We start from the raw sequence: 25,862 nt of genomic DNA on the forward strand, positions 1-25,862 counted from the left end.
GGCAAATTTGTCTCTTGTTATAAAATATAAATCTTAGATTACAATAGTATTTCAAATAACCATTAAGTTTTAAAATAGAAGAAGTCGCAGAATTTCAATAATGCACATATTATAAATAAATAAAACAAAACGCACGAGGAGATGTGTGCCGGATCGGACCACTATAGCATATATCCTCCATACAACCGATTTTTCAGAAAAAGAGGATTTTTGTCATATCTTCCTCACTTTATCAGATTAAAGCTTCAAACTTGACTATATGCTTTCGTATATTGCACATATTGTTGTCTGAAAAAATGGATGAGATCCGTCGTATATATAACATATATCCCCCACAAACCGATTGTTTAGATAAGAAGATTTTCGTAATTAATGCCCAATCTTAACAGCTAGAAGCTTCCAATTTCACCGAATCCTTATGTATATAGCATATATTTTTGTCTGAAAAAATCATAGAGTTCGGTGGTATATAATATATAACCCATATAAAATATTTTTCTGCCCCTTTTTTTATGGCTAGAAGCTTCAAATTTCATCAAATACTTGCACTTGCGTCATATATTGTTGAAATAAGTGATTCGTGGTCATAGTTTTTACATGCAGACCATCAAACGTGAAACTTTGCATCCTCACACAAAGCACCTACCTACTTTTTATTTTTTATTTATCTTAAAAATCACTCAGGTATCTGTTCTATATAAATTTCTTATCTTATACAGCCGATGTTGCTTAAACCGGGACTTGAACCCGAAACCTTTGGTGTGGTAGGCGAATCGTCCTGCCGTCATACCTAGGCAGACGCCACACATAAAACAAATTTTTAAATTTTTTTAGAAACCTTTAGTTTTTCGATTAAACATTTATGTAGCTCGTTCAATTTGACTTAAATGATGGGCAATACGCTTTCGAGTATTGTTTGATTTGAAAACTTTATTTCGACGTGGGTGTTGCTTATTTTTTGTTCATACAATGAATGAAAATTTGTAAGAAAACAGTCATTTTAGAAAAGCTACGAAGTACTTATATAAAAATTGTATGAAAAGATTTAAAGTTTCTCTCTTGAAGGAATATGAACTCTTATGCATAAAATTCATTATTTTACATGATTTCAACCTTTGCTTTATCTTAATATATAAAAAACACGCGTCACAACATTTTTGGGCGCGATGGACTCCTAAAATACTGAACCGATTTTGAATTTGTTTTGCACCCCGTGTGTAGTTTGATCTAACTTGAGAGGTAGGATAGGTTACATCTCAGTTTGTAATCGCAATGTTATTTTATTACACATTTTTTTATTTTTTTATACGTAATAATAAAATGTTACGTATACGCAGTGGCACTCATATTTTCAGGTGGTGCCGATATACTTCCATGTTCCATTGCTTGGTGTTTAACAACCTGCTTGTCAATAAAAAATATTATAGCGAATGATATCTAGTATAGCACATCACCAGGCCCGCTGAGAGGGAGGGGGGAGGGTATATCTGAGGGGCCCACGATTTAGAAGCACTATGACATTTTTTTTAATTCAGGAGAGTCTTTAGTTGTGTTAAGGGTAATTTTCATACCCCTGGGTGACTAAGGTCTCGAGATGTAGGCCAAAACGTGGGCCAGTGAATGCCTAGACAGTGTTTATACAATATGGATATCAAATGAAAGCTGTTGATGAGTGCTTTAGAACAGAGTAATATATTATCCAGAGACGGACTGGGACTGGGATTAGGACTAGGACTGGGACTGAGACTCGGAGTGGCACTGGGACTGGGACTGGAATAAAATATATACCATCCTCTGGGACAGGCAATAAGGGATGCAGACATATTGACGCCTATGGCTACCGCGAAGTTCGAATTTTGATTCGTCAGACCATAAAACTGATTTCCACTAATCAAACGTCCAGTCAATACGTTCTTGAGAAAACTTCAGTTTTTCTGTTTATTTACTGCCCGTAGAAGTGGCTTTCTGACAGCAATGCGTCCAATCATAGATACCTTTTTCTTCAAGCCGGCCTTTTATTGTCGTGAGCGATATTGGTGAATCCAAGCCTTCATTGATTTCAGCACGATTTTCTGATGCAGATTTCCGGCAATTGACAATACTTATTGCACATATTTTGTTGTAGATTCTTTGATTTGTCTTTCTTTGTCGACCAGATAGTTTTCTATTAGTATGTTGTCCAGTTTCCCTATATATTCTAATGGCCGTATGAACTAAACACAGAGATATTTTCAAGAGTTTGGTATTTCTCGATATTTTTTCCCTGTCTATTGCAAAAATAATTATTAGGGCTCGTATTACGACGGATATTTCATTTCGGTTGATCATTTTCAATATGAACAAGTAAGGAAGGTTAATTTCGGGTGTAACCGAACATTACATACTCAGTTGAGAGCTATGGTGACAACATGGGGGAAAATAACCATGTAGGAAAATGAACCGAGGGAAACCCTGGAATGTGTTTGTATGACATGTGTATCAAATGAAAGGCATTAAAGAGTATTTTATGAGGGAGTGGGCCATAGTTCTATAGGTGGACGCCTTTTCGAGATATCGCCATAAAGGTGGACCAGGGGTGACTCTAGAATTTGTTTGTACGATATGGGTATCAAATGAAAGGTGTTAATGAGTATTTTAAAAGGGAGTGGGCCTTAGTTCTATAGGTGGACGCCGTTTCGAAATATCGCCATAAAGGTGTACCATTGGTGACTCTAGAATGTGTTTGTACGATATGGGTATCAAATTAAAGGTACTAATGAGGGTTTTAAAAGGGAGTGGTAGTAGTTGTATAGATGGTCGCCTTTTCGAGATATCGCCATAAAGGTGGACCAGGGGTGACTCTAGAATTTGTTTGTACGATATGGGTATCAAATGAAAGGTGTTAATGAGTATTTTAAAAGGGAGTGGGCCTTAGTTCTATAGGTGGACGCCGTTTCGAAATATCGCGATAAAGGTGTACCATTGGTGACTCTAGAATGTGTTTGTACGATATTGGTAGCAAATTAAAAGTACTAATGAGAGTTTTAAAAGGAAGTTGTGGTAATTGTATATGTGAAGGCGTTTTCCAGATATCGACCAAAATATGGACCAGGGTTACCCAGAACATCATCTGTTGGATACCGCTAATTTATATATATATGTAATACCACGAACAGTATTCCTGCCAAGATTTCAAGGGTTTTTTATTTCGCCCTGCAGAACTTTTTCATTTTCTTCTACTTAATATTGTAGGTGTTACAACCATTTTATAAAGGTTTTTCTAAAGTTATATTTCGCGTCAATAAACCAATCCAATTACAATGTTTCATCCCTTTTATCGTATTTGGTATAGAATTAAGGCATTATTTTTAATTTTTCGTAATTTTCTATATCGAAAAAGTGGGTGTGGTCGTAGTCGGATTTCGTTCTCTTTTTACACCAAGATAAAGTGAGTTCAGATAAGTACGTGAACTAAGTTCAGTAAAAATATGTCGATTTTTGCTCAAGTTATCGTGTTAACGGCCATGGGCGTGGTCGTTCTCCGATTTTGCTAATTTTTATTGAGCATACTTACAGTAATAGGAGTAACGTTCCTGCCAAATTTTATCATTATATCTTCAACGGCTGCCAAATTACAGCTTGCAAATTTTTAAATTACCTTCTTTTAAAAGTGGGCGGTGCCACGCCCATTGTCCAAAATTTTACTAATTTGCTATTCTGCGTAATAAGTTCAACTCACCTACCAAGTTTCATTGCTTTATCCGACTTTGATAATGAATTATTGCACTTTTTCGGTTTTTCGAAATTTTCGATATCGAAAAAGTGGGCGTGGTTATAGTCCGATATCGTTCAATTTAAATAGCGATCTGAGATGAGTGCTCAGGAACCTACATACAAAATTTCATCAAGATACCTCGAAATTTACTGAAGTTATCGTGTTAGCGGACGGATGGACGGACGGACACAGTCGTTTGTCTGTCCTTCCGCATGGCCGTTAACACGATAACTTAAGCAAAAATCGACATATCTTTAATGAACTTAGTTCATGTGCTTACTTGAACTCACTTTATCTTGGTATGAAAAATGAACGAAATCCGACTATGACCACGCCCACTTTTTCAATATCGAAAATTACGAAAAATGAAAAAAATGCCATAATTCTATAACAAATACGCAAAAAGGGATGAAACATTGTAATTGGATTGTTTTATTGACGCGAAATATAACTTTAGAAAAACCTTTATAAAATGGTTGTAACACCTACAATATTAAGTAGAAGAAAATGAAAAAGTTCTGCAGGGCGAAATAAAAAACCCTTGAAATCTTGGCAGGAATACTGTTCGTGGTATTACATATATATATAAATTAGCGGTATCCAACAGATGATGTTCTGGATCACCCTGGTCCACATTTTGGTCGTTATCTGGAAAACGCCTTCACATATACAACTACCACCACTCCTTTTAAAACTCTCATTAATACCTTTAATTTGATACCCATATCGTACAAACAAATTCTAGAGTCACCCCTGGTCCACCTTTATTGCGGTACCCCGAAAAGGCGTCCACCTATAGAACTAAGGCCCACTCCCTTTTAAAATACTTATTAACACCTTTCATTTGATACCCATATCGTACAAACGCATTCTAGATTCAACCCTGATCCACCTTTATGGCTATATCCCTAAATCGCGTCCACCTATAGAACTATGGCCCACTACCTTATAAAATACTCTTTAATGCCTTTCATTTGATACACATGTCATTCAACCACATTCCAGGGTTTCCCTCGGTTCATTTTCGTACATGGTTATTTTCCCTTATGTTGTCACCATAGCTCTTCAACTGAGTATGTAATGTTCGGTTACACCCGAACTTAACCTTCCTTACTTGTTTTATCTTGTTCTAATACTTTCCGACTGTACTGTATATATATTTCCAACATTTAATTATATCCATTTATATAGCATCCATTTTGATACTGAAACCAACAGCTAGACACATTTCAATGGAATGGCACGCAAAATTGAGTTTCCATGAAATATCCATTCGACAGCTCTTTCGCAACTTAAAAAAAAAAAAAGTTAGTCATACACGACGTAGTCCCATGCAAAATGTAAAACTACGCAAATAATTTTTTACCACTTTGAGCAATTATTATTTAAGAAAAAAGTCCACAAGTAACTGACAAGGAAAAGAGAGTGAAAATAAATTCAATATCATGACACATTTTACGCGAAAAATTTTGCCTTTGTATGTAAGAATTTATTTGCATATTTTTATAGTTGCCTCAACCGCTCAGTAAGGACAACATGGCAAGAATAGAAACCCAAACAGCTACGCTAGAGGTGCGACTAGTCTCGTCACTTGCGTATGTTGCTTACAACCAATTGGTGCAGAACTGATGACCACAGCACTGGTAAAGGGTCGGCTACGTACGTAATTCCTATATGTAAGTATGTAAGACCGTGAAAATTGAAAGCGTAAACGTTGCTCGACAGCATGCTGCGCTCACTAAGTTGCACTAACATATCTCGTTTCATATACTCACACAAATTCTTATACATATTTATGTGCGCGCAAATCCTTCATTACACGATGTACAAATATATATCCGACTTGCATCAAAACAGCGCTTTATTCCATTTGCAACGTATGGCGCCGGAAACCTGTCGAGTAATGCAAAGGTGAAAGCAAATAATGAAAAATTTTTCAAAGTGTATAAATGTGCATGAGCCACACAAACAAAAAAACAAAAAAAAAAAAACAATGATAATAAAAACGAAAAAAAGGTAGGAACTAAAAAAGAAAACAAAAAGTAATTACGTTGCTCACTGCCTCGTTAAGCGCATACAAAGAGCGCGAAGGAGTAACGTGACTATGGCAAACAGACGGACAGCTTGAAAATTGTACGAGCTGCTGAGCCGCGGAGAAACACCTTCATTCCAAGCTGCAAAGATTTACTAAGTAAAGGTTTCGACTTTGCCACTGCTTGAGTAAATTGTGTGCATATATACAGTTATACGCTTCACTGATTATTCAACGCTGCATAGAAAGCGTCGCTGCTGTTAACCTCTGTGAGACGTGTCTGTGTGTGTTTTTTTTTTTTTGCGCCTTGCTGTCCACAAATACTGCACCCATATTTGCGCGGACGCCTTTTTATGCTGTGGAAACAAATGCTTCCACTGCTTTTATTCTTGCGTCAACATAAAAAGAAAAGAGATCTGCAATGCCGGCACAGCATTTTTATACTCAGTTGAGCAGAGCTCACAGAGTATATTAAGTTTGATTGGATAACGGTTGGTTGTACATATATAAAGGAATCGAGATAGATATATTCTTCCATATATCAAAATAATCAGGATCGAAAAAAAATTTGATTGAGCCATGTCCGTCCGTCCGTCCGTCCGTCCCTTAACACGATAACTTGAGTAAATTTTGAGGTATCTTGATGAAATTTGGTATGTAGTTTCCTGAGCACTCATCTCAGATCGCTATTTAAAATGAACGATATCGGACTATAACCACGACCACTTTTTCGATTTCGAAAATTTCGAAAAACAGAAAAAGTGCGATAATTCATTACAAAAGACCGATAAAGCGACGAAACTTGGTAGCTGAGTTGAACTTATGACGCAAAATAGAAAATTAGTAAAATTTTGGACAATGGGCGTGGCACCGCCCACTTTTAAAAGAAGGTAATTTAATACTTTTGCAAGCTGTAATTTGGCAGTCGTTGAAGATATCATGATGAAATTTGGCAGTAACGTTACTCTTATTACTATATGTACGCTTAATAAAAATTAGCAAAATCGGAGAAGGACCACGCCCACTTTTAAAAACATTTTTTTTTTTAAGTAAAATTTTAACAAAAAATTCAATATCTTTACAGTATATAAGCAAATTATGTCAAGATTCAACCCCAGTAATGATATGGTGCAACAAAATACAAAAATAAAAGAAAATTTAAAAATGGACGTGGCTCCGCCCCTTTTCATTTAATTTGTTTAGGATACTTTTAACGCCATAAGTCGAACAAAAATTAACCAATCCTTTTGAAATTTGGTAGAGGTATAGATTTTATGGCGTTAACTGTTTTCTGTGAAAATGGGCGAAATCGGTTGATGTCACGCCCAGTTTTTATACACAGTCGTCCGTCTGTCCTTCCGTATGGCCGTTAAAACGATAACTTGAGCAAAAATCGATATATCTTTACTAAACTCAGTTCACGTACTTATCTGAACTCAATTTATCTTGGTATGAAAAATGAACGAAATCCGACTATGACCATGCCCACTTTTTCGATATCGAAAATTACGAAAAATGTAAAAAATGCCATAATTCTATACCAAATACGAAAAAAGGGATGAAATATGGTAAGGTAATTGGATTGTTTTATTGACGCGAAATATAACTTTAGAAAAAACTGTATAAAATGTTGTGACACCTACAATATTAAGTAGAAGAAAATGAAAAGTTCTGCAGGGCGAAATAAAAAACCCTTAAAATCTTGGCAGGTATTACATATATAAATAAATTAGCGGTATCCAACAGATGATGTTCTGGGTCACCCTGGTCCACATTTGGGTCGATATCTGGAAAACGCCTTCACATATACAACTACCACCACTCTCTTTTAAAACTCTCATTAATACCTTTAATTTGATACCAATATCGTACAAGCATATTCTACAGTCACGCCTGGTCCACCTTTATGGTGATATCTCGAAAAGGCGTCCACCTATAGAACTAAGGCCCACTCCCTTTTAAAATACTCATTAACACCTTTCGTTTGATACTCATATTGTACAAACGCATTCTAGATTCACCCCTGGTCCACCTCTATGGCGATATCTCGAAAAAGCGACCACCTATACAACTACCACCACTCCCTTTTAAAACCCTTACTAATACCTTTAATTTGATACCCATATCGTACAAACGAATTCTAGGGTCACACCTGGTCTACCTTTATGGCGATATCTCGAAACGGCGTCCACCTATGGAACTAAGGATCATTCCCTTTTAAAATACTCATTAACACCTTTCTTTTGATACCCATATTGTACAAACAAATTCTAGAGTCCAACCTGGCCACCTTTATGGCGATATCCCTAAATGGCGTCCACCTATATAACTATGGCCCACTCCCTCATAAAATACTCTTTAACGTCTTTCATTTGATACACATGTCATACAAACACATTCCACGGTTTCCCTCGGTTCATTTTCCTACATGGTTATTTTCCCTTATGTTGTCACCATAGCTCTCAACTGAGTATGTAATGTTCGGTTACACCCGAACTTAACCTTCCTTACTTGTTACAATTGGACTCAGTTAAAAGTCGCATATGTGAGTACGGATGTTGACATTACTTGCATGTGTAGTAAGATTATAAGCAAATTGAATAAACACTTAAAACATTTGTTTTTCAAAAGACGAGCTTAATTCTACACGAACTCCAAAAGATTGGTTTCTTAATTAGTTTTTAAAATGCAACTCAGTTGTTATATCTACTGTAGTTCACAACGTCCGCTGAGATCTTAAGAAAAAAAAAAAAAAAACAATAGATTTCAATAATCTGAATCACTTTGAAGGTAACTTTATCATTTCATGCAAAATCGTTCTTACAAGCCATTTTAAAGCGGTTCGTGGGGCAGTTATTCTCTGGGAAGAAGAAGTAAATTGAAAAACCAAAAAAAAAAAAAAAAAAAAAAAAAAAAAAAAAAAAAAAACCACTTGTTTTCACTTTATTCGTTGACTTTTATTGCCCGTTGGTTGACCTTATACAAATGAAGCAATTGTTGTATTTAACATTTAAGTATATTTTACATTGCCCAATTTTCCAAAATATCTTTTACATATATCAGGTATATTAGGGAGGGTGTTCTGATGGTGTTGAAACAAAAACAAGACATGACTTTGTTCAAGCCTATTTGTAAAGAAATTGACCAATGCACGAGAGTGGGCTGCCATCCCACTTCTGGCTGAAAAGGCCTTAAAGAGGTTATTTACAAGGTCCCTCTAATGTCACTTCTGTCCTAACGTCACTTTTTTAAATTTTTTCAAAATATTTAGTAAAAAAAAATGTTTTCTGTCTGTGAGAATTTGTAAATATTCCGCAAACTAGCTCAAAATCCTAAATACTCTAGAAAAATATTCGTAAAAATAAATTGAAAACGTTCCTAAAATATTTCCGAGCCGACCCAAAAAAGTCTTGGCAACCTAAAGTGTTCCTGAAATTACCTCGAAATTATCCCGAGAAAGTTCCGAAACCATTCCGGTAAATATTAGCAATTAATCTTTCAATTATTCTGGGCAATATATTTTTCCTAAAGTGGTTTAGACGAAAAACAATTTAGGCTATGAACCATGCTGATTTATGCTGTCAACAGCTAATTGTTTGGAAGCTGTTCTCGATTAGATACTTAGCACGCTTATAAAACATAGATACACACAGAGGCAAATCAAATTTTTCGAAATCTTTCTTTTTGTTTCTTTTTCGAAAATTCGTCGCAATTTTTTTTTTTTTTTTTGATTAAAACAAGTTTGGATATTTCTTTGTCTATCGTAGTAAGTTTGCGTATTGCTGACAATGAAATTGTCCTTAGACGTGAAATTGACAGAAGGAAGAAATTTTGTTTCGCTGATGCCATTATGCAGTTTTTTTGAAAAATATTTATAAAAATAGCTTCGAATAAGCAAGATGATGTAACAAAATACTGCTTATATAAAAATTCGTAATTGTCTCTATTAAAAGTATTTTTTTAATTAAGTAAAACTTATTTGAAATATTTAAATTTTATTTCCTAATATGTTTTCTTGCTGGGTACGTTCAGCATGTGCTCAGTGCCACCAATTTTTCAAATTCTTATATCCTTCAATTTAACTGATTTACTGCATCTGCTGGTTTGACCCCATTGTTTGCTTTTACATACTGTCACTTTGCAATTGCCTCAATCATTCTAATGTCACACTTTGCGGCGGTACGATAGTATGTCTCCTACGTCATTTAGATTTGTTTCCGTTTTGCTAACACTATTTGCTACTACCGTTATCGATTCAGGTATTTTATAGCGTGTGTCTGTAGTATAAATTTAAATGTGGAGTTCTAAAGTGAGTAAGATCTGTAAAATCGAACTTTGAGTTGCTATTTTGGTTAAAATCGCACTTTTAAAGGTACAATATATTTCATAGTTTTTTTGAAAGTTCCAACAACAACAGTTATTAAAAGTCACTTTAAGAACTTTTAAACTCCAAATTTTTCAAAAGTAGTATTTTTATGCTTAGTGCTTAGATTATGGAGGGAATACTACTCTGCTCTCCTAAATGGAGGCAGCAATTCACCGCGCAGAGATGAAGAACCCGATCCCGCAATCGATGATGATGGAATATATGTCCCACCGCCCGATTATGACGAAATTAGAATAGCAATAACCAGACTGAAAAACAGCAAGGCCGTGGGCGCTGATGGATGGCAAGGCGCATGCAGCAACTTCATAGCAAAATATGGGTGGAGGAGTTCATGCCCGACGGCTGGAATCTAAGTGTTCTTTGCCCAGTCCACAAGAAGGGGGATACTGCAAAATGCACCAACTATCTTGGAATCAGCCTTCTTAATATCGCACATAAGGTCCTTTCAAATGTATTGTGCTAAATATTGAAGCCCACTGTGAACCGGCTGATTGAACCTTATCAGTGCGGCGTCAGACCTCGTAAATCTACCATCGATCAGATTTTCACAATGCGCCAAATCTTGGAAAAAACCCGTGAAAGAGAATCGACATACATCACCTCTTCGTCGACTTTAAAGCCGCCTTCGACAGCACGAAAAGGAGCTGCCTATATGCCGCTATGTCTGAATTTGGTTTCCCCGCAAAACTTATACGGCTATGGAAAATTACGTTGAGCAACACCATCAACTCAGTCAGAATTGGGAAAGACTTCTCCGAGCCGTTCGAAACTAAACGAGCTTTCAGACAGGGTGAGCCCCTATCGTGCGATTTCTTTAATTTGATGCTGGAGAAAATTATACTAGCTGCAGAACTTAACCGCTCTGGACCAATATACTATAAAAGCGTGCAATTACTGGCATATGCTGATGACATTGATATCATCGGCCTAAGCACCCGCGCTGTTAGTTCTGTTTACTCCAAACTGGAAAAAGAAGCGGTAAAGATGGGTTTGATGGTGAATGAGGACAAAACGAAGTACCTGCTGTCATCGAGCAAAGAGTAAGTGCATACGCGCCTTGGCAACCACGCTATTGTTTGAAGCCATAATTTCGAAATAGTAAAAGACTCCGTTTATTTGGGAACCAGCATCAACACTAGCAACAACACCAGCACTGAAATCCAGCGAAGAATCAATCTTGCCAATAAATGCTACTTTGGACTAGGTAGGCAACTGAAAAGTAAAGTCCTCTCTCGGCGAACGAAAATCATACTCTACAAGTCACTTATCATACCCGTCCTGCTATATGGGGCAGAAGCATGGACCAAGACAACATCAGATGAAGCGGCTTTGGGAGTGTTCGAGTGAAAAGTTCTTCGAAAGATTTATGGACCTCTTCGGCGAGTACCGAAGAAGATTTAATAATGAGCTGTACGAGCTATACGCAGACATCAACATTGTCCAGCGAATTAAAACGCAGCAGCTGCGCTGGCTAGGCCATGTTATGCGAATGAATGATGATGCTCCGGCCAAGAAAGTGTTTCTATCAGAACCCGCCTATGGAAGCAGAGGTAGAGGGCGGCCCCCACTCCGTTGGAAGGACCAGGTGGAAACCGATTTAAACTCCCTTGGTGTGACCAATTGGCGCTGGTTGGCGGAGCGAAGCAGCGACTGGCGCGCCTTGTTGGACGGCCATAACCGTTTAGACGGTTAAGCGCGAATTAAGTAAGTAAGTAAGTACTTTTGTGCCCATGAATTTGATATGTAGTATATTATAAAGAGGAATAAAAAATTTTTTTTTTTCAAAAGTAATTCGAAAAAACTGGAATATTACTTGTTTTGTTTTATATATATCACACTTTTCACAAAAACAAAAACGTCGGTTCAATACTTTAAATGCAGTTCTTTGTTTACCCAGAAATTTTAATGGATCGGTAAACATTCTGTCTCTTTGGCGAAGAGTGGGTTGGTATTTTTATCACGATTGTTATAGTTTCACTTTTAAGCTTTTTGGGTTTACAAAACTCTTTTGAACTAAGACATGGTAGCTTAGGTACATTCGAATGCGATTTTCAAAAGATACCCTACTCTAAATTAGTGCTCGGATCTGAAAAACTTTCGAGTTCCCAGAACGGAACTTGGTTAAAGAAATGTACACGGAAAAGTACTAAAGAGGTACCTGAAAAACTTCCAGGTTATGAAAAAGTACCTGGTTCCAAAAAAGAAAACCCGGTTCTTAATAACGACGTGCTCCAAAAATAGTACCCTCATCAGAACCTGTACCCGGTCCTTAAAAAGTACTCTCCCTTATGAAATAATTTCGCATAGCACAGCATCTAAATTCATGTTAGAGTTTAAGCTGTCTCTGGAGAGAATCGGTACAGGGAGAAGAATAAATCTACATTTGGTCCCAGGGCATATTGAAATAGAATCAGAATAAATTAGACTGGGCGAGATTAAGAGAAAGCGAGAGGTGCAGATGGTCGACCAAGCGGGAAAGGCGTGGATTCAACCATGGGGCTGCAAAGTGTTGAAGATTATGTGTAGATCTCACAACCTTAGATTAACAAAGCTGCTTCTATCATTAAAAGAGAGACTGTGCACTAATGACGGGTATTCTAACTGGACACTGCTTTAGGCGTCACATGCCTTAAATTAGGCTTGGTCAGTGATAGCAGATTCAGGAAGTGCGGGTTGTAGGAGGAAAGGATTGAGCATGTTTTGTGCTCATACCCTGCGTTTGCCAGGATAAGACTCCAGCTATTAGGAGTGATATAGTTGTCAGATAGAGAAGCAGGAAGTGGCTTAAGTCCTAGAAAGCTTTTAGTGTTTGCCAAGAGGATGGAATTATTTTATAACATAGTCCTGGTTTTTGATAGCGTTTTTCAGTTTGGTCGTTAAAACAAACTTCTGGTAACAGTGCATACTCATTCAGTCTATGTGAGGTTCTTATGGCCCGGCCTGTTCAACCTAAACGAACATATGAGTTGGTGTAACTGAAAAAACAATATTTGTGAGTAACTAAATAAATAATTACAATTTAAAGAACTTAAAAAACGCTTTTAGAGAAAACAGAAAATTTAGAGATTCATGCATGCTATCAATGCTTAGTATTACTGGAGCCCTGAAAACAAGCCCGGGCGGCTGCAGTGTAGTAGTAGCCGCGTTTAAAGCAGTAAAATCACTGGAGGATATTATCTTAACCTTTACTCAAATAGCTTTTTGAACCAAACTGTAGAAAAAAGATGGATATTGTGGTAAAAATTTACGAAAGTCAAAAGCCAATCACATTTCTTTGCAACGAGGTATCTTTTAAATATGTGAGCCGTATATTTCATTTCTATGTATACAAACAAGCTAGATCTTATATTCTGAGTCAAAGTCTCATAACCCCCAAAAACTGCTATTTATTTATGACTAATGTTTCTTGAATGTTTATTGCACAACAAAGTAGCAATTCCCTACTGGTCTGAACTTAGTGACATACTCGAGCTGCTGAGAGTTTATCTCTGTATTTCAATCGTACACACATTCATATCTTTACTTTTGAGATTGTGTGTGTGCGCTGTTAGTTTAAGCGTCTCAAATATTTGCATTACTTTTCCAGTTTGTGCCATATTTTTTTTTTTGTCGTCATAGTCAGGCAGTTAGTGTGAAATAATTTTTATGTACGATGCAAATATTTACTAGGGCAAGTAAATATTATTCTCTCTAATTTATAGCAATCAGTCAAAAAGGTAAATTTGATAGCAATTCCTTCTGCATTAAATTTTGTAAGCTTTTAGTTTAGTTCGTTTTATTTGTATGATGTTGAAAATAAAATTCGTAATTTCTTATTTAATAGTTCTTTGAATATGCTTTGAGTTGTTTGTATGAATTTGTATTACTTCCAAATAAATTTGCATAGCTTGAACGCATTAAATATGAAAAGGGAAATATAAACATATGAAAGTAAATAGTGCCAAGAAAAAGGCGTGAATATCAAGTACTCGTGAAACTGGTTGTATACACACGGAAGCGTACGTCGAGAAAACTAATGTTTTTAAAATAACTAGAACTCTTCGAGAGGTTGACGTTAAAACACTATAGTGGTAATTATCCGAGAATCAAACAAAGACATAGAGTTTGCACCCAAACGAAACGTGACAATTAGATGAGTTATCGATATTGTTGTTATCTATAATAAACGGGAAACACTTAATAACTCGTTAATAACTTGTTGATAGTTACTTGATACACTGTGAAAGTCCCTTCGATAACAAACCGATAACTTTTTATAAAAAATGGATACAATTTATATAGAAACCGTTAACTCGTCGATAAAAATTAAATAACTTATCGATAGAATTCGTTATCGATAGTATATTTGTGAAACTACGACAAAGATAACTGGTCTACACCGTGTAGCTAACATGCCGTTAATGAACGGTTTAAACCGATAACTCGGCGAAAAAATCGACAAAACGCCATAACATAGATAATAACTTGTCGATAGCATTAGTTATCGATAGCGAATTAGTGAAACTACGATTAAAATAAATGGTCTACACCTTGACGCTCAAATTCAGATACGAAATGGATTTAAACCAAAATACGGCGAAAAAATCGATATCCCGCCACAACATAATAACTTGTCGATAGCATTAGTTATCGATAGTAGATTTGTGAAACTATGATAAAGATAAATGGTGTAGACCTTGTCGCAAAAATTCCGATAAGAAATGGATTTAAAACGATAAATCGGCGAAATAATCGATAACACGCCATAACCCGTCGATAGCATACCGATAGCTCATCGATAAAGATTGTTGTCGATAAAAAATCATTAGCTCTTCGCTAATTAATCAATAATATGCCGTCCGGCTTCGGTATCACATATGTATTTCAATTTCTCTTCTATCCTTTTCGGGTTTCCTCAACTTACCTTTTCTCCCACACATTACAGCGTATCACTGCCAAACATTATGCTCACGCTTACCTTACGTCCACATTTTTGATTCCCCAAAACCGTGCGCACAGATTCAAACACATGAAAATTGCATACACTAGAGTGGGTCCTATAAATCATATAAATTAAGTTTTTCATTCCTTTCACTGTGAACAGAACGTCAAAGACGCAAATATCACAAAAAATATTGGTCCCGTTTGGATGCAGCTTAAGGGTGTCGCTCGATGCTTAAAGTTAAGATTTTAATACACTGTATTTTCATTGGGTACCCTGTACGACGTTCCAAAATTTATATGTGCTATCGTCAATTATATTGATAACAATTTTGGGTATAGAATATCAAAATATTTATTTTTTGAACTAGAAAATTCGTATATTAGATTTCTAAAGACCACCCTACTAAACATATATAAATACAATCAAAATAACCTTCTCTTAAATCTTAGTGTTACTCTCCTTTCTCTTCTGATAATTTTGAAACTTTTTAGTTGGTTTCTTGGCAAATTGCTTACATAATAACAGTCGTTTATGACATTTGTTCGAAATTTCAAATCTAATCACCAATTCCATTATATACTAACCATCGTTTCCACTGGTTAGCCGCACAACAAAAATATGTAATAATTTTTGTTATACGAAGCAACGAATATGTTGGAAGGATATAACTTAAAATGCTTAGCTATTCTAGTACATTATATACGTGCACTGCAGTCTTAAATCGCAAAATAAATTTCTGTCATCGAAACCATTGCAAATCGTTTATGTAGTTGCCAGATTTGGTGCATAATAAATCCTTAGAAACCTCTTTAGACCTCTCCAAAATAGATGTTGCGTTTTACCATTCAAAAAGTGCAAAAGAGAGAAAGCTAGTTTAAGTAAATATTTTACCTGGCTTTACTCGTTTTTGTTGTGTACGAAAGTATGCACGCATGCAAATCTGGTAGCAGCTTAGTAAGCAGCAAGAATCGTATTACCCAAAAAGCAACTTTCCACCAGCAGCTCAATGCTCTTATGCACCAGGATCTAGAACTTGAATTGATAATTTACAAGTGTAACCAAAAACTCCTTCAGAATGGTTTAAGTAGTTTTGTTGCTTATCTTTTCAACTCTTTGCACCCCCTAATTTGAGAGTATTACCGACCCAGTGACATCAACAGCGATGCCATAATAAAGCAGAATTTTAGCCAATCTTAAATCTTGTGTTCTCTAACTTGTGCCTTGCGATTTTCATGAAGAATAAAATTTCAATAAATCTGGTAACTTCAATGAAATTTTTATTCTAAAATACAAAAGTCAACTAAGCGACATCATCAAAGTGACAAGCTATTACAAATGCCAACATCAAACTATACAAAAACAATAGCAAAAAATCAACAAATTCAAAAACCAAAAATACCAACCAACTATACCACCAATTGCTAGCAAACAACAAAGTAATTTTTGTAACACAAATACCAACAAAAGCAATGACAAATAATAGATATATGTATGTACATATAAACAGCAACAACAAGACGAACGTAAGAAATCAAAAAGAAAAAGAAATTAGGGTAATAAAAAATCGAGCAATAATATGAATAAGAACAGCAATAAAAGAGCAACTAAAAGCAATTGTAATAATGAAAACCGCAAACGAAACTTTTTACTATTAATAGTATGTTGTGCTATACTTATATATACATATTTACAATATTACAATAAGTATGTTTGCATACGAATGCACATACATACGTAATTATATAAGTAACAAATAAGTGTTCGTTTGCACTTGTACTAATACAACACAATGTTACTCATACGCCATGGCACACCAACTAAAGTGAACAGTGAAGTGGGTTGTTATTGTGTTGTTGTTTTGGCTTTGACGCTAGTTTAACAAATAAATTGCAAAAACGGAGTAGTACAGTAAGACTAAGCTAAACACTTATACAAAATCACACTTTTGTCTTATAAATTCATTTATATGTATGTATGTGCGTATTTGTGTATATGTAGTGGCTTGAGCTTTGTGGCCTGACTTTGCCAAGTAATTTGACTGCTATTATTGCTTTTGTTGGCATTTGAATAGCTCTGTCTTTCTAATGCTATTGTGTTTTTTAGTTTTTTTTTTTGTTTGTTACGTATTCTTTTATTGTTTTTGTTTTTGTATCATCAAAGTTATTGCTTTGAATGTGGAAATACTTATATAAGTGTGCAACCAAAACATGGAAATTAGAACGCAATATATAGGCTAGTCTTGGCAAACAAACCTTATTAAACTTTACACCTTGCCAAAAATGGGTTACAGAAATATTTTCGGCGATGTTGGAAAAGCTGCTAACTACACTTTACCAGTTTCTATTGCAAAAGCGCTTAACAAAGATTTTAGATATTTTTAAAACCATTTCTCTTAAAAATTTGTCTAAAACGAATTTGAATGACCATATTTCACCAGGCAAGCTATTTAATTGGGCAGTCAGATAAAATAAAAATTTTCTGGGTGAAAATCATTTGACCTAAAGAGCTGCAAATAACGAAAATAGTAACTAGGCAAAGCGGGGTAGTGATAGTTGAAAGTAAAAATGATCAAGAACGAGATAAAATTAAAAATGCCATTGAGACTAATCTTGGAAATACCTATGAGGTCAAGATCCCTATGAAAGTGAAACCGATAGTTGTTGTATCGGGTATAAATTTTAAATATGATAGTGAAAAACTAGCGCAGAGAATTAAACGAAAAAATGCGTGTCTTTCTGAAACGGACATTAAAATTATAAAACAGTTTGAAAAGAAAAAGGGTTTGCATGTACTGGAAGTGGACGTAGAAGCTTTCACGAATATACTAGCTGGAGAAAGGATAAATGTAGGCTGGGAACGGTGCAGAGTGTATGACGCAGTCTAAGTATTTTGTTGTTTTAAATGCAAAGGCTTTCATCATAAGGCCAGTGTGCTCAAAATATCTGGGTGAATGGGCAATGCGATAAGGAACCAGTCAGGAAATGTATCAACTGTATGAGGGCAAATACGGAACTGAATCTTGGGCTTGATAATAACCATGATACTATAGATAGAGCATATCCTGTATATCAGCAAAAATTATCCGCAAGGATAAAAAATATTATTTATTAGCAACCAAAGCAAAAAAAAGTGCAAAAATTGAAGTAGTGCGGTGCATAGCTTAGAATGTATATATCTCAATATTTTTAGTATAACAGAAAAAAACTGAACTGGATAGGCTTGTCGAAATTAGAAAACCAAACATTGTACTATGCGCAGAAACATGCACAACTGATCTTATAATGGATACCGAATTAAATATTCCGACATACAAATGTATTCGTTGCGATTCCCATAGTAGACATACGGGTGGTGTTTTGATGTATGTTCATGAAAATTTAGAATTTAGTATAGTCTGCAATATAGCCATTAACATGAATATATGGTGCATTATTATAAAAATCAAAAAAATGTGCGTTAAAATGGCAAATTGGTGTACTTTATCACTCACCTAGTAGCAGTGATGCCGACTTTATTACGTTTTTAGATGAAATCCTGACTGAAAACCTCAATGAATCAGACAATAATATCATAATTGGGGATTTTAACACCAATATGAATGTATCGTCAACATACCCGAAACACCTATTAAGTTTATTCGCACAAAGGGCAATGATTCAAAGAACTAATTTCAATACGAGAATAACAGAGAACTCGTCTACCAAAATTGACTTGCTCTTTAGTAATAATGATCAAGTTAGGTCGGAAAATATAGTTGAATATAGAATTTCGGATCATGAAACAATTAATTTGAAAGTGCCAACAACACAGTTTTGCAAAATGAGAAGTTACTCTACTTTTACCTCATGGGAATACTATAGTTCCGAAAACCTTTTAAATAAGCTAAAAACATGCGATTTTAGCTTTTTGCGTAATGCGGGAGTAGAAAAGAAAACTACAGCCCTGATCAATATTCTTACTGAAGTAATGCAAGCGCTGACATATGTGAAGAGAACAAAAATACAACTGATAAATAAGTGGTATGACCGTGAGCTTACAGCTCTCCATAAAAGAAAACTTGCGCTATATAATATTGCCACAGAAACAGGATACTTGGATGAATACAATGTATTAAAGAAAATTTATAAAAGTACGATTATGTATAAGAAGAAGATGTATATGGAAGGCAGAGTTCACAGCAATAACGGAAACATGAAGCGGATGTGGAAGTGTCTGAAAGACCTCGCAGAGCTTACATATAACAAAAAACATATCACTAAGATAGTAATACATGGCGAATGCCTCGATAATGAGTATGATATAGCTAATGCTCTAAACAATTTTTTTGTACATAACATAGTCGAAATTAGTGATAGTATCGAAGAAATGCCTACTGCATCCAAACTAAGCGTTGATCGCTCGATCGCAATAGAACTATTTCTTTTCACTGACATTGTGTTAGATGATATAATGAATATCACAAAAGCTTTTAAATACACAAAGACATAATAAATAAGGCCCTAAATAATGGCATTGTTCCAAACTGTTGGAAAGTTTAAACAATAGTACCTGTGGAAAAAGTAAAAAATACAGTGATACCGGAGGAGCTACGCCCAATCAATACCTTACCCTCAGATGAGAAAATTATGGAAATGGTGGTGAATAATCAATTGGTGGCATACCTAGAAAAGCACAAATTTATTATACCAGAACAGTCTGAATTCAAGAAGAGCCATTCTTGTGAAACAGCACTCAACATGGTTATTGCAGAATGGAAAGAAGATATATCAGATAAAGAAGTTGTGGTGTCTGTCTTCTTAGACTTGAAACGGGGCTTTGAAACAGTTGATGGACGGGAATTGTTGAATGCTTTGTTCAAAAGAGGTGTCCGAAGAAAGACTTTGGAATTGGAAACGCAGTCTCATCGGTTGTGGATGTAGATATCGGATTGCCACAAGGTTCAGTACTTGCGCCGATACTATTTACATTGTACATAAATGATATAAAAAATGCTTAAAATATTGCAATATACGTCTATTTGCGGATGATGCACTGCTCATCATCAGTGAGAAATATGCCGATTGTGCAATGCAGAAAGCACAAGAAGATCTTGACTCTCTACAAAACTGGTTGAGCCTTAAAAAATTTAAGTTAAATATAGATAAGACTAAGTTCATGGTATTTTGCAAAAACCAGAACATCATACGTAATAACGATTTAAGCAATATAACCCTGAAGATATAAAACAATTTCATTCAAAGAGTAAATGAAATGAAGTACTTAGGAGTTTAAATTGATGAAACCCTGTATTTTGGAGAACATATAAATTATCTTGAAAGAAAAATTGCGCAGAAAATAGGGTTCATGTATAGAACATGTAAACATATTAGTCAACGTCATAAAATAATGGTGTATCGTTCAGTTATTGAGCCGCACTTTATATACTGTCCTACAATTCTGCTGATAGCGAGTGATATGCAAATTAAAAGACTTCAAATACAACAAAACAAGGCAATGTGATTTATATTAAAATGTCCCCCAAGAACATCAAAAACTATAACGCTGAATCGGCTAAACTGTCTTAGTATAAAAAAGTCAATAAGTTAATCCACTTTGAAATTTATACATCAGGAAAGCTACCGATTTACCTGAGCAATAAAATATTATATAATCACGAGAGCCATAGTTATGTAACTAGATACTGCAATAATATAAGACTGCCTGGAGTAAGAACAGAGTTCGCAAAGAAGACTTTAGAATACACTGGGTACAAAATGTACAACGAACTACCTACTGAGATAAAAGATTGTGAAAATATTAATAAGTTTAAAGTAAAATTATTTTTATATTGTAGAACACTTAATATTTAATGAAACAAATGTTTACTTAATATCAACTATGTCTTAAAGATCGTAATAATAATAATATAATACTTAGATTAAGTAAGAAAAAAAAATCCTATGAAAAACTTGTAAGTGCTGGGTTGTATACTGGTAAAGTTAATATATACCGAAGCTGAGAGGAAAATTACCAAATACTCGATATCGGATAATAACCTTACTATTTCATAATACTTTGAAGAAAGTCCTACTATTTATATTTATTTACATTGTAAAAAGAACACCTTACTAACTGTAATTCCGCTTTCACTATCACCACAATTATTTAATAGAATCACCACCTCGCCCTCATATAGTTATGACTACCCCACTGTGATAGAGATCAGCAAGCGGCGAAGCGCATACAATGAAATTAATCATTTGCAGGCATTTCACTCGCGTGACCTTCGTCTAACAGCGAGCGCGCAAACTTTTCAAACAGTTCATAATTTATCCAAAGCATGGCCTACGTCGAGGTGAGACTATACCGCAATCATTACTTGCGTGAATAGATGCAATTGTCTAATATTGCATATATCCCAACTTTTGATCCTTTTGATGTGCCGGGCTATTGAGTGTGAGGGTACCTAGTTCCTACCTCTTTCCTATCTCCAAACACGGGTGCTTCCAACAGACCACCTGATAACTATTTGGGAATACCTTCACCAACCCACCACCTTCAACCCGTCATATGTGATTCGTCGATTTTAGATTCCAACATCTATCCCTCGCTTGGGAATTTAACCAAAGATTCGCAATCACCAAGTCACCCACTTCCACCAATCTCTTTACTGCAATTAGCCGGTTTTAAATTCCACCAACCAAAGGTTACCGAGCCGTCATTTGCTATTCGCCGGATTTAGATTGCATACACAACTGGTTGCTTGGGAATCGTCCCACCGATTTGCCTTCACCGTGTGACTTGCATCCACCAGTTTACCGATTAGTCATCACTACCACCAACGCCTGTCTGACCATCATAACACCCTACTCTACCGATCGATAAGACCCTTTTCCGGTAAACCCTGTCACCGTCAACCAAACCAGTCACCTTTAACCGATTACTCCAGAAGCCGTATTATCTCCGTCAACCGATACACCATCCATTGAAACCCAGTCACCATTCACCGATTATACCGGCTGTTGGACGCTGTCCATCGATTCTACGCCAGTCACCCCTTCCATCAATCAGCGCTTGGTTACAGTTCGCCTTCTAATAATAATACAACTAGTTATAATTTTCCGCGGTGTTGTGCATACACGTCTGAACCCAATTCCACCAACAAAGTAACGTGTATTTATTTAGAAAGGACTGTGTGCTCCCCAGGCTGTGTCAAAACCACCTTAAATGATATGTAAACAGTTATGTAGGAATCAAGAATAAACCGTCGATATCCTTGTTTACCAATATCCAGTGGTTGAAGACGCCCAACAAGGCGCGCCACGGCTAACCGGTGCTAATCGGTAACAACAAGGAAATACGTTACGCTTTCCACTTGGCCACTATAGGAGAATGAAATTCGCCTTCCTCCTCTGCTTACGTAGTCGAATTCCGTTAAGAATACTTTTTGGGCAGATAATCATCTATCATTCACATACCTTGACCTAGCCAGTGTAGCGTCTTTGTTTTAATTTGCCACACTACGTTTGTGTCTACGTAAGGTTCGAACAGCTCATGAATACACCTTTTTCGGTATTATCTGTTGCCGACGGGTAGAGGCCCACAAATCTATTGAAGAACGTTTCTCTCATGGTCATGATCCATGCCTTTGCACTACTTAGCAGGATAGGTACAAGTGACATGTAGAGCATGATCTTCTTATGCCGAGATAGGACTTAACTTTTCCCTAATAAACGAAGTGTTTTACAGCTATTTCGAAATTATGTCTCTGAGTAGTTTTCGAAGAGCAAATGCGCTGACTCTTTGATGACAACCGGTATTTTTTTTTTTTTTTGTACACTCACAATATCTTACGTCTACCATTATCCAAACCGCATCAATATCAACAAAGCGGGCAGAAGTTAGGGTAGGTTGAACTGGCCGGTTCGGCCTGGAGAAACGCAATGAAAACTAGCCTATATTTAGACCAGTTCCTTTGGAGAGGATTTTAAATATGGTTGGTTGTTTGGAGTGCCGAGTCCCTATTGAATCTAATTAGCGCTCATGCGCCGTTTTGATACCGCAACTCGTTAGTTAACCAATGAAAGAGTGTTGTAAGAAGACATCTAAGAATTTTCAAGCGCCTCAGGGAAACGCGTCTCCCTATATTCATCCCGTGGAGTTTATAAATTTCAGAAGCGTTCCCGACTTAACATGCTTGAATTCTGGGAGGCTTTCGAGAAAGGGCTTTCCAAGAAACTGTATTCTGCTTCAACAGTGTGCTGGACATTCGCACAGCAGATGCTCAGCTGTTTCCTACGCCTCAGGACGCATGTAGCTGCGACATTAGGTATTGCGTTCCATTCCCATCCATGCCGCATATATCCCAATTGTCCAATGCCTCGTGAGCACCGCAACTACTCTGGATATATCCCTTCTGTTCATCTTGAGGACAGCTATTATTTGTGTTTCGTTATATAGTGGCCACATGCCCTTGGAAACTCTACAGGACCTCAACCGCTTCCACCTATTGTTAGCCTCGCTCAACCAGTGCTGGGAGATGCGACTATTGATGAGTCCCAGGGGTGAAAGAACCTCCTTCGCTCCTGAGACATCAAGAGCCGCTCCACAGGGTGCCATCTCATCCGCCACTCCGTTACCCTGTATATTTCGATGCCACGGTACCCATATCAGGGTAACAATCTGCCAGCCCGCCAGAATCATAGCGCTCTCCCTTATACTGCCCAAGCCAACCAGGTTGATGTTATCGTCGCTGACCCGGGGGTCCAAGAGCCGCCTGGCTATCGAAGAAAATGACTACCCAGTCACCGTTACTATTGATATACAGTAATGCTTTACACGCCTCTTGGATAGAGAAAATCTGAGCTTGAAACGCGCTTTCCGAGTCGGGAAGACACATACATAAGAACGTGGGCGGTACAGTCGCAAATAATCGCGCTCCCACTCCGCAAACCATTTCAGATCCGTCCGTGAAAACTAAGATGTCGAATTTCTGAGTGATGTCCCCATCTTTCCAATCTTTCCTTGTGGGGACGAGAATTGTGTAGTTTGTGTCGAATACTGCCCTTGGACATATGTAGTCCGCATTTAAAACATAATAAACAAATTTGAGAATTATGCTCCACTCCTTAAATTTATCGAAACTAGGATTTACGCGCTTTCGTTGTAATTATGAAAAAAATATGCCCAATTTTTTCGTGAAATTGAAATTACAAATGCAGTGCCTACCAAATACGGGCACTGTTTTCACAATTTGAAATAAAATTGCTACTTTTGTGCTGCCAAAATGCTTAGTTTTGTGATGGCGTTTAACTTTTTGTTTGTGTTTTACTTGAATAATTTTGCATTTTTGATTTCTCGGCGGCTATAAAAAATTGCATTTTCATTTTATTTCCTTCAATCCAACTTCTCGTGATTGAGTACAAAACACAAACACCGAAACAACACCTGAGGGTTTAAATTCGGTTGCGCTGCCTTTGAATGGTCGTCGTAACGAAGCAGGAGTGCAAAACATAATATACACAAATACATATGCAATAAAAATAATAAAAATTTATTTTCAGCATTCAATTCTATGCTCAAGCACAAAGTGCTAGCAAAAAAATAAAAATTTAATCAAACATTCAAAATACATTAGCAAATGAGTTTCGCTATCAACTGACAACGCTCTGACAAAATTAAAAGAATAACAACGGTTGTAACGGAAAATGTTGTCAAACATACACCAAAATGTTCTTTGAAATACAAAAATAGCGCTCGAAGTTTAATTTCGAAATATAAGAAATCGACAACAACAACAAAGATATGATAAAAATCTATTTCCAAAGCTTGTATTGAGCCCTCGTCAGTAAATTATACAAATAGGACGCGCGCTTTCAACTGCTAACAAAACTCCACCAAATCAGCATTCAAAAGCTGTGCTCTACTCGTTCTTTTTTAAAATCCCAGTGGCGGTGAGATGACGCGTTTCAAAATCAAAAATCTTAAAATTCTCACCTGCTGTTGCTTCAGCACCTGGGTTGCTCTGTTCGGTGTTTTGCATTTGGTGCGTTGCAGTGAATTTCCTGAACGCGAGTGTTGTGACCTAACGACCACTTCAACAGTTGGACCTCTGCCATTACCGCCAGCAGCTTTACCAACGGACAAATCATTATCAGCCACTGTTGCTGTACAGACAATATCCGTCGGCCGATCAGGTAAGTACACAAATACAAAAGTGCATTTGTAGCGAAATATATCTGTATGTATGTGAGTCACTAACGGCAATGAAAGTGAAAACCAAAGTATATAATTGAACGAATGAATTTGAGCGTGATGGCATACAATTTTTTTTTGTATAAATTAAAAGGAAAGGCAGACTTTCTACTTATATATGTATAATGAGTAGGTATATGGCGGAAATGAGAAATGCATGAAATGTAAAATCAATCGTCTCATACCAATTTTAATTAATCCAATCGAAAGGGCGTGAAGCGTAATAAAATAAAAATAGTTAATTAGATTTTGCACGAAGTATGAAGCAGTTATTTAGATATGCTCGTTTAATGACCTTAGCAAGCGCTTTTGCTCATTGTTAAAGTAAATTCTGTAAATAAAATTTCGCTTCTGCTAAAGAAATTTCAATGCCCAGGTCGAGGTTTTGATTTAAAACTTTTTTACGATTTATAATATTTCATTCTCCACATCCTAAAATATGCATACCTGAAATATAGCATTAATGAATGCAACAAAACTTGAGGCTAGGGAGCAGCTGGCAACAAAGCGCTATTTAACCTTCATGCAAATA

The 25,862-nt window shown here is 36.3% G+C and overlaps 1 protein-coding gene across 7 annotated transcripts in view; it reads left to right on the plus strand.

Moving 5' to 3' along the window:
- The window catches only part of Gfrl (Glial cell line-derived neurotrophic family receptor-like), a 590,185-nt gene that overhangs the window by 228,689 nt on the left and 335,634 nt on the right, over positions 1 to 25,862 (plus strand). For 4 of the 7 annotated variants that reach the window (XM_067762820.1, XM_067762824.1, XM_067762825.1 and 1 more), the window contains exon 1: positions 24,993 to 25,272. The exons of the other annotated variants lie outside the window; for them this stretch is intronic. In XM_067762820.1, the coding sequence (XP_067618921.1) occupies positions 25,035 to 25,272 (238 nt within the window). In that variant the 5' untranslated portion in view covers positions 24,993 to 25,034. Of the gene's footprint in view, positions 1 to 24,992; positions 25,273 to 25,862 lie in introns of those variants that run through there. 7 annotated transcript variants of the gene reach the window in all.

This window comes from Eurosta solidaginis, chromosome 1, assembly GCF_040869045.1.
Source record: "Eurosta solidaginis isolate ZX-2024a chromosome 1, ASM4086904v1, whole genome shotgun sequence".
Lineage (NCBI taxonomy): Eukaryota > Metazoa > Arthropoda > Insecta > Diptera > Tephritidae > Eurosta > Eurosta solidaginis.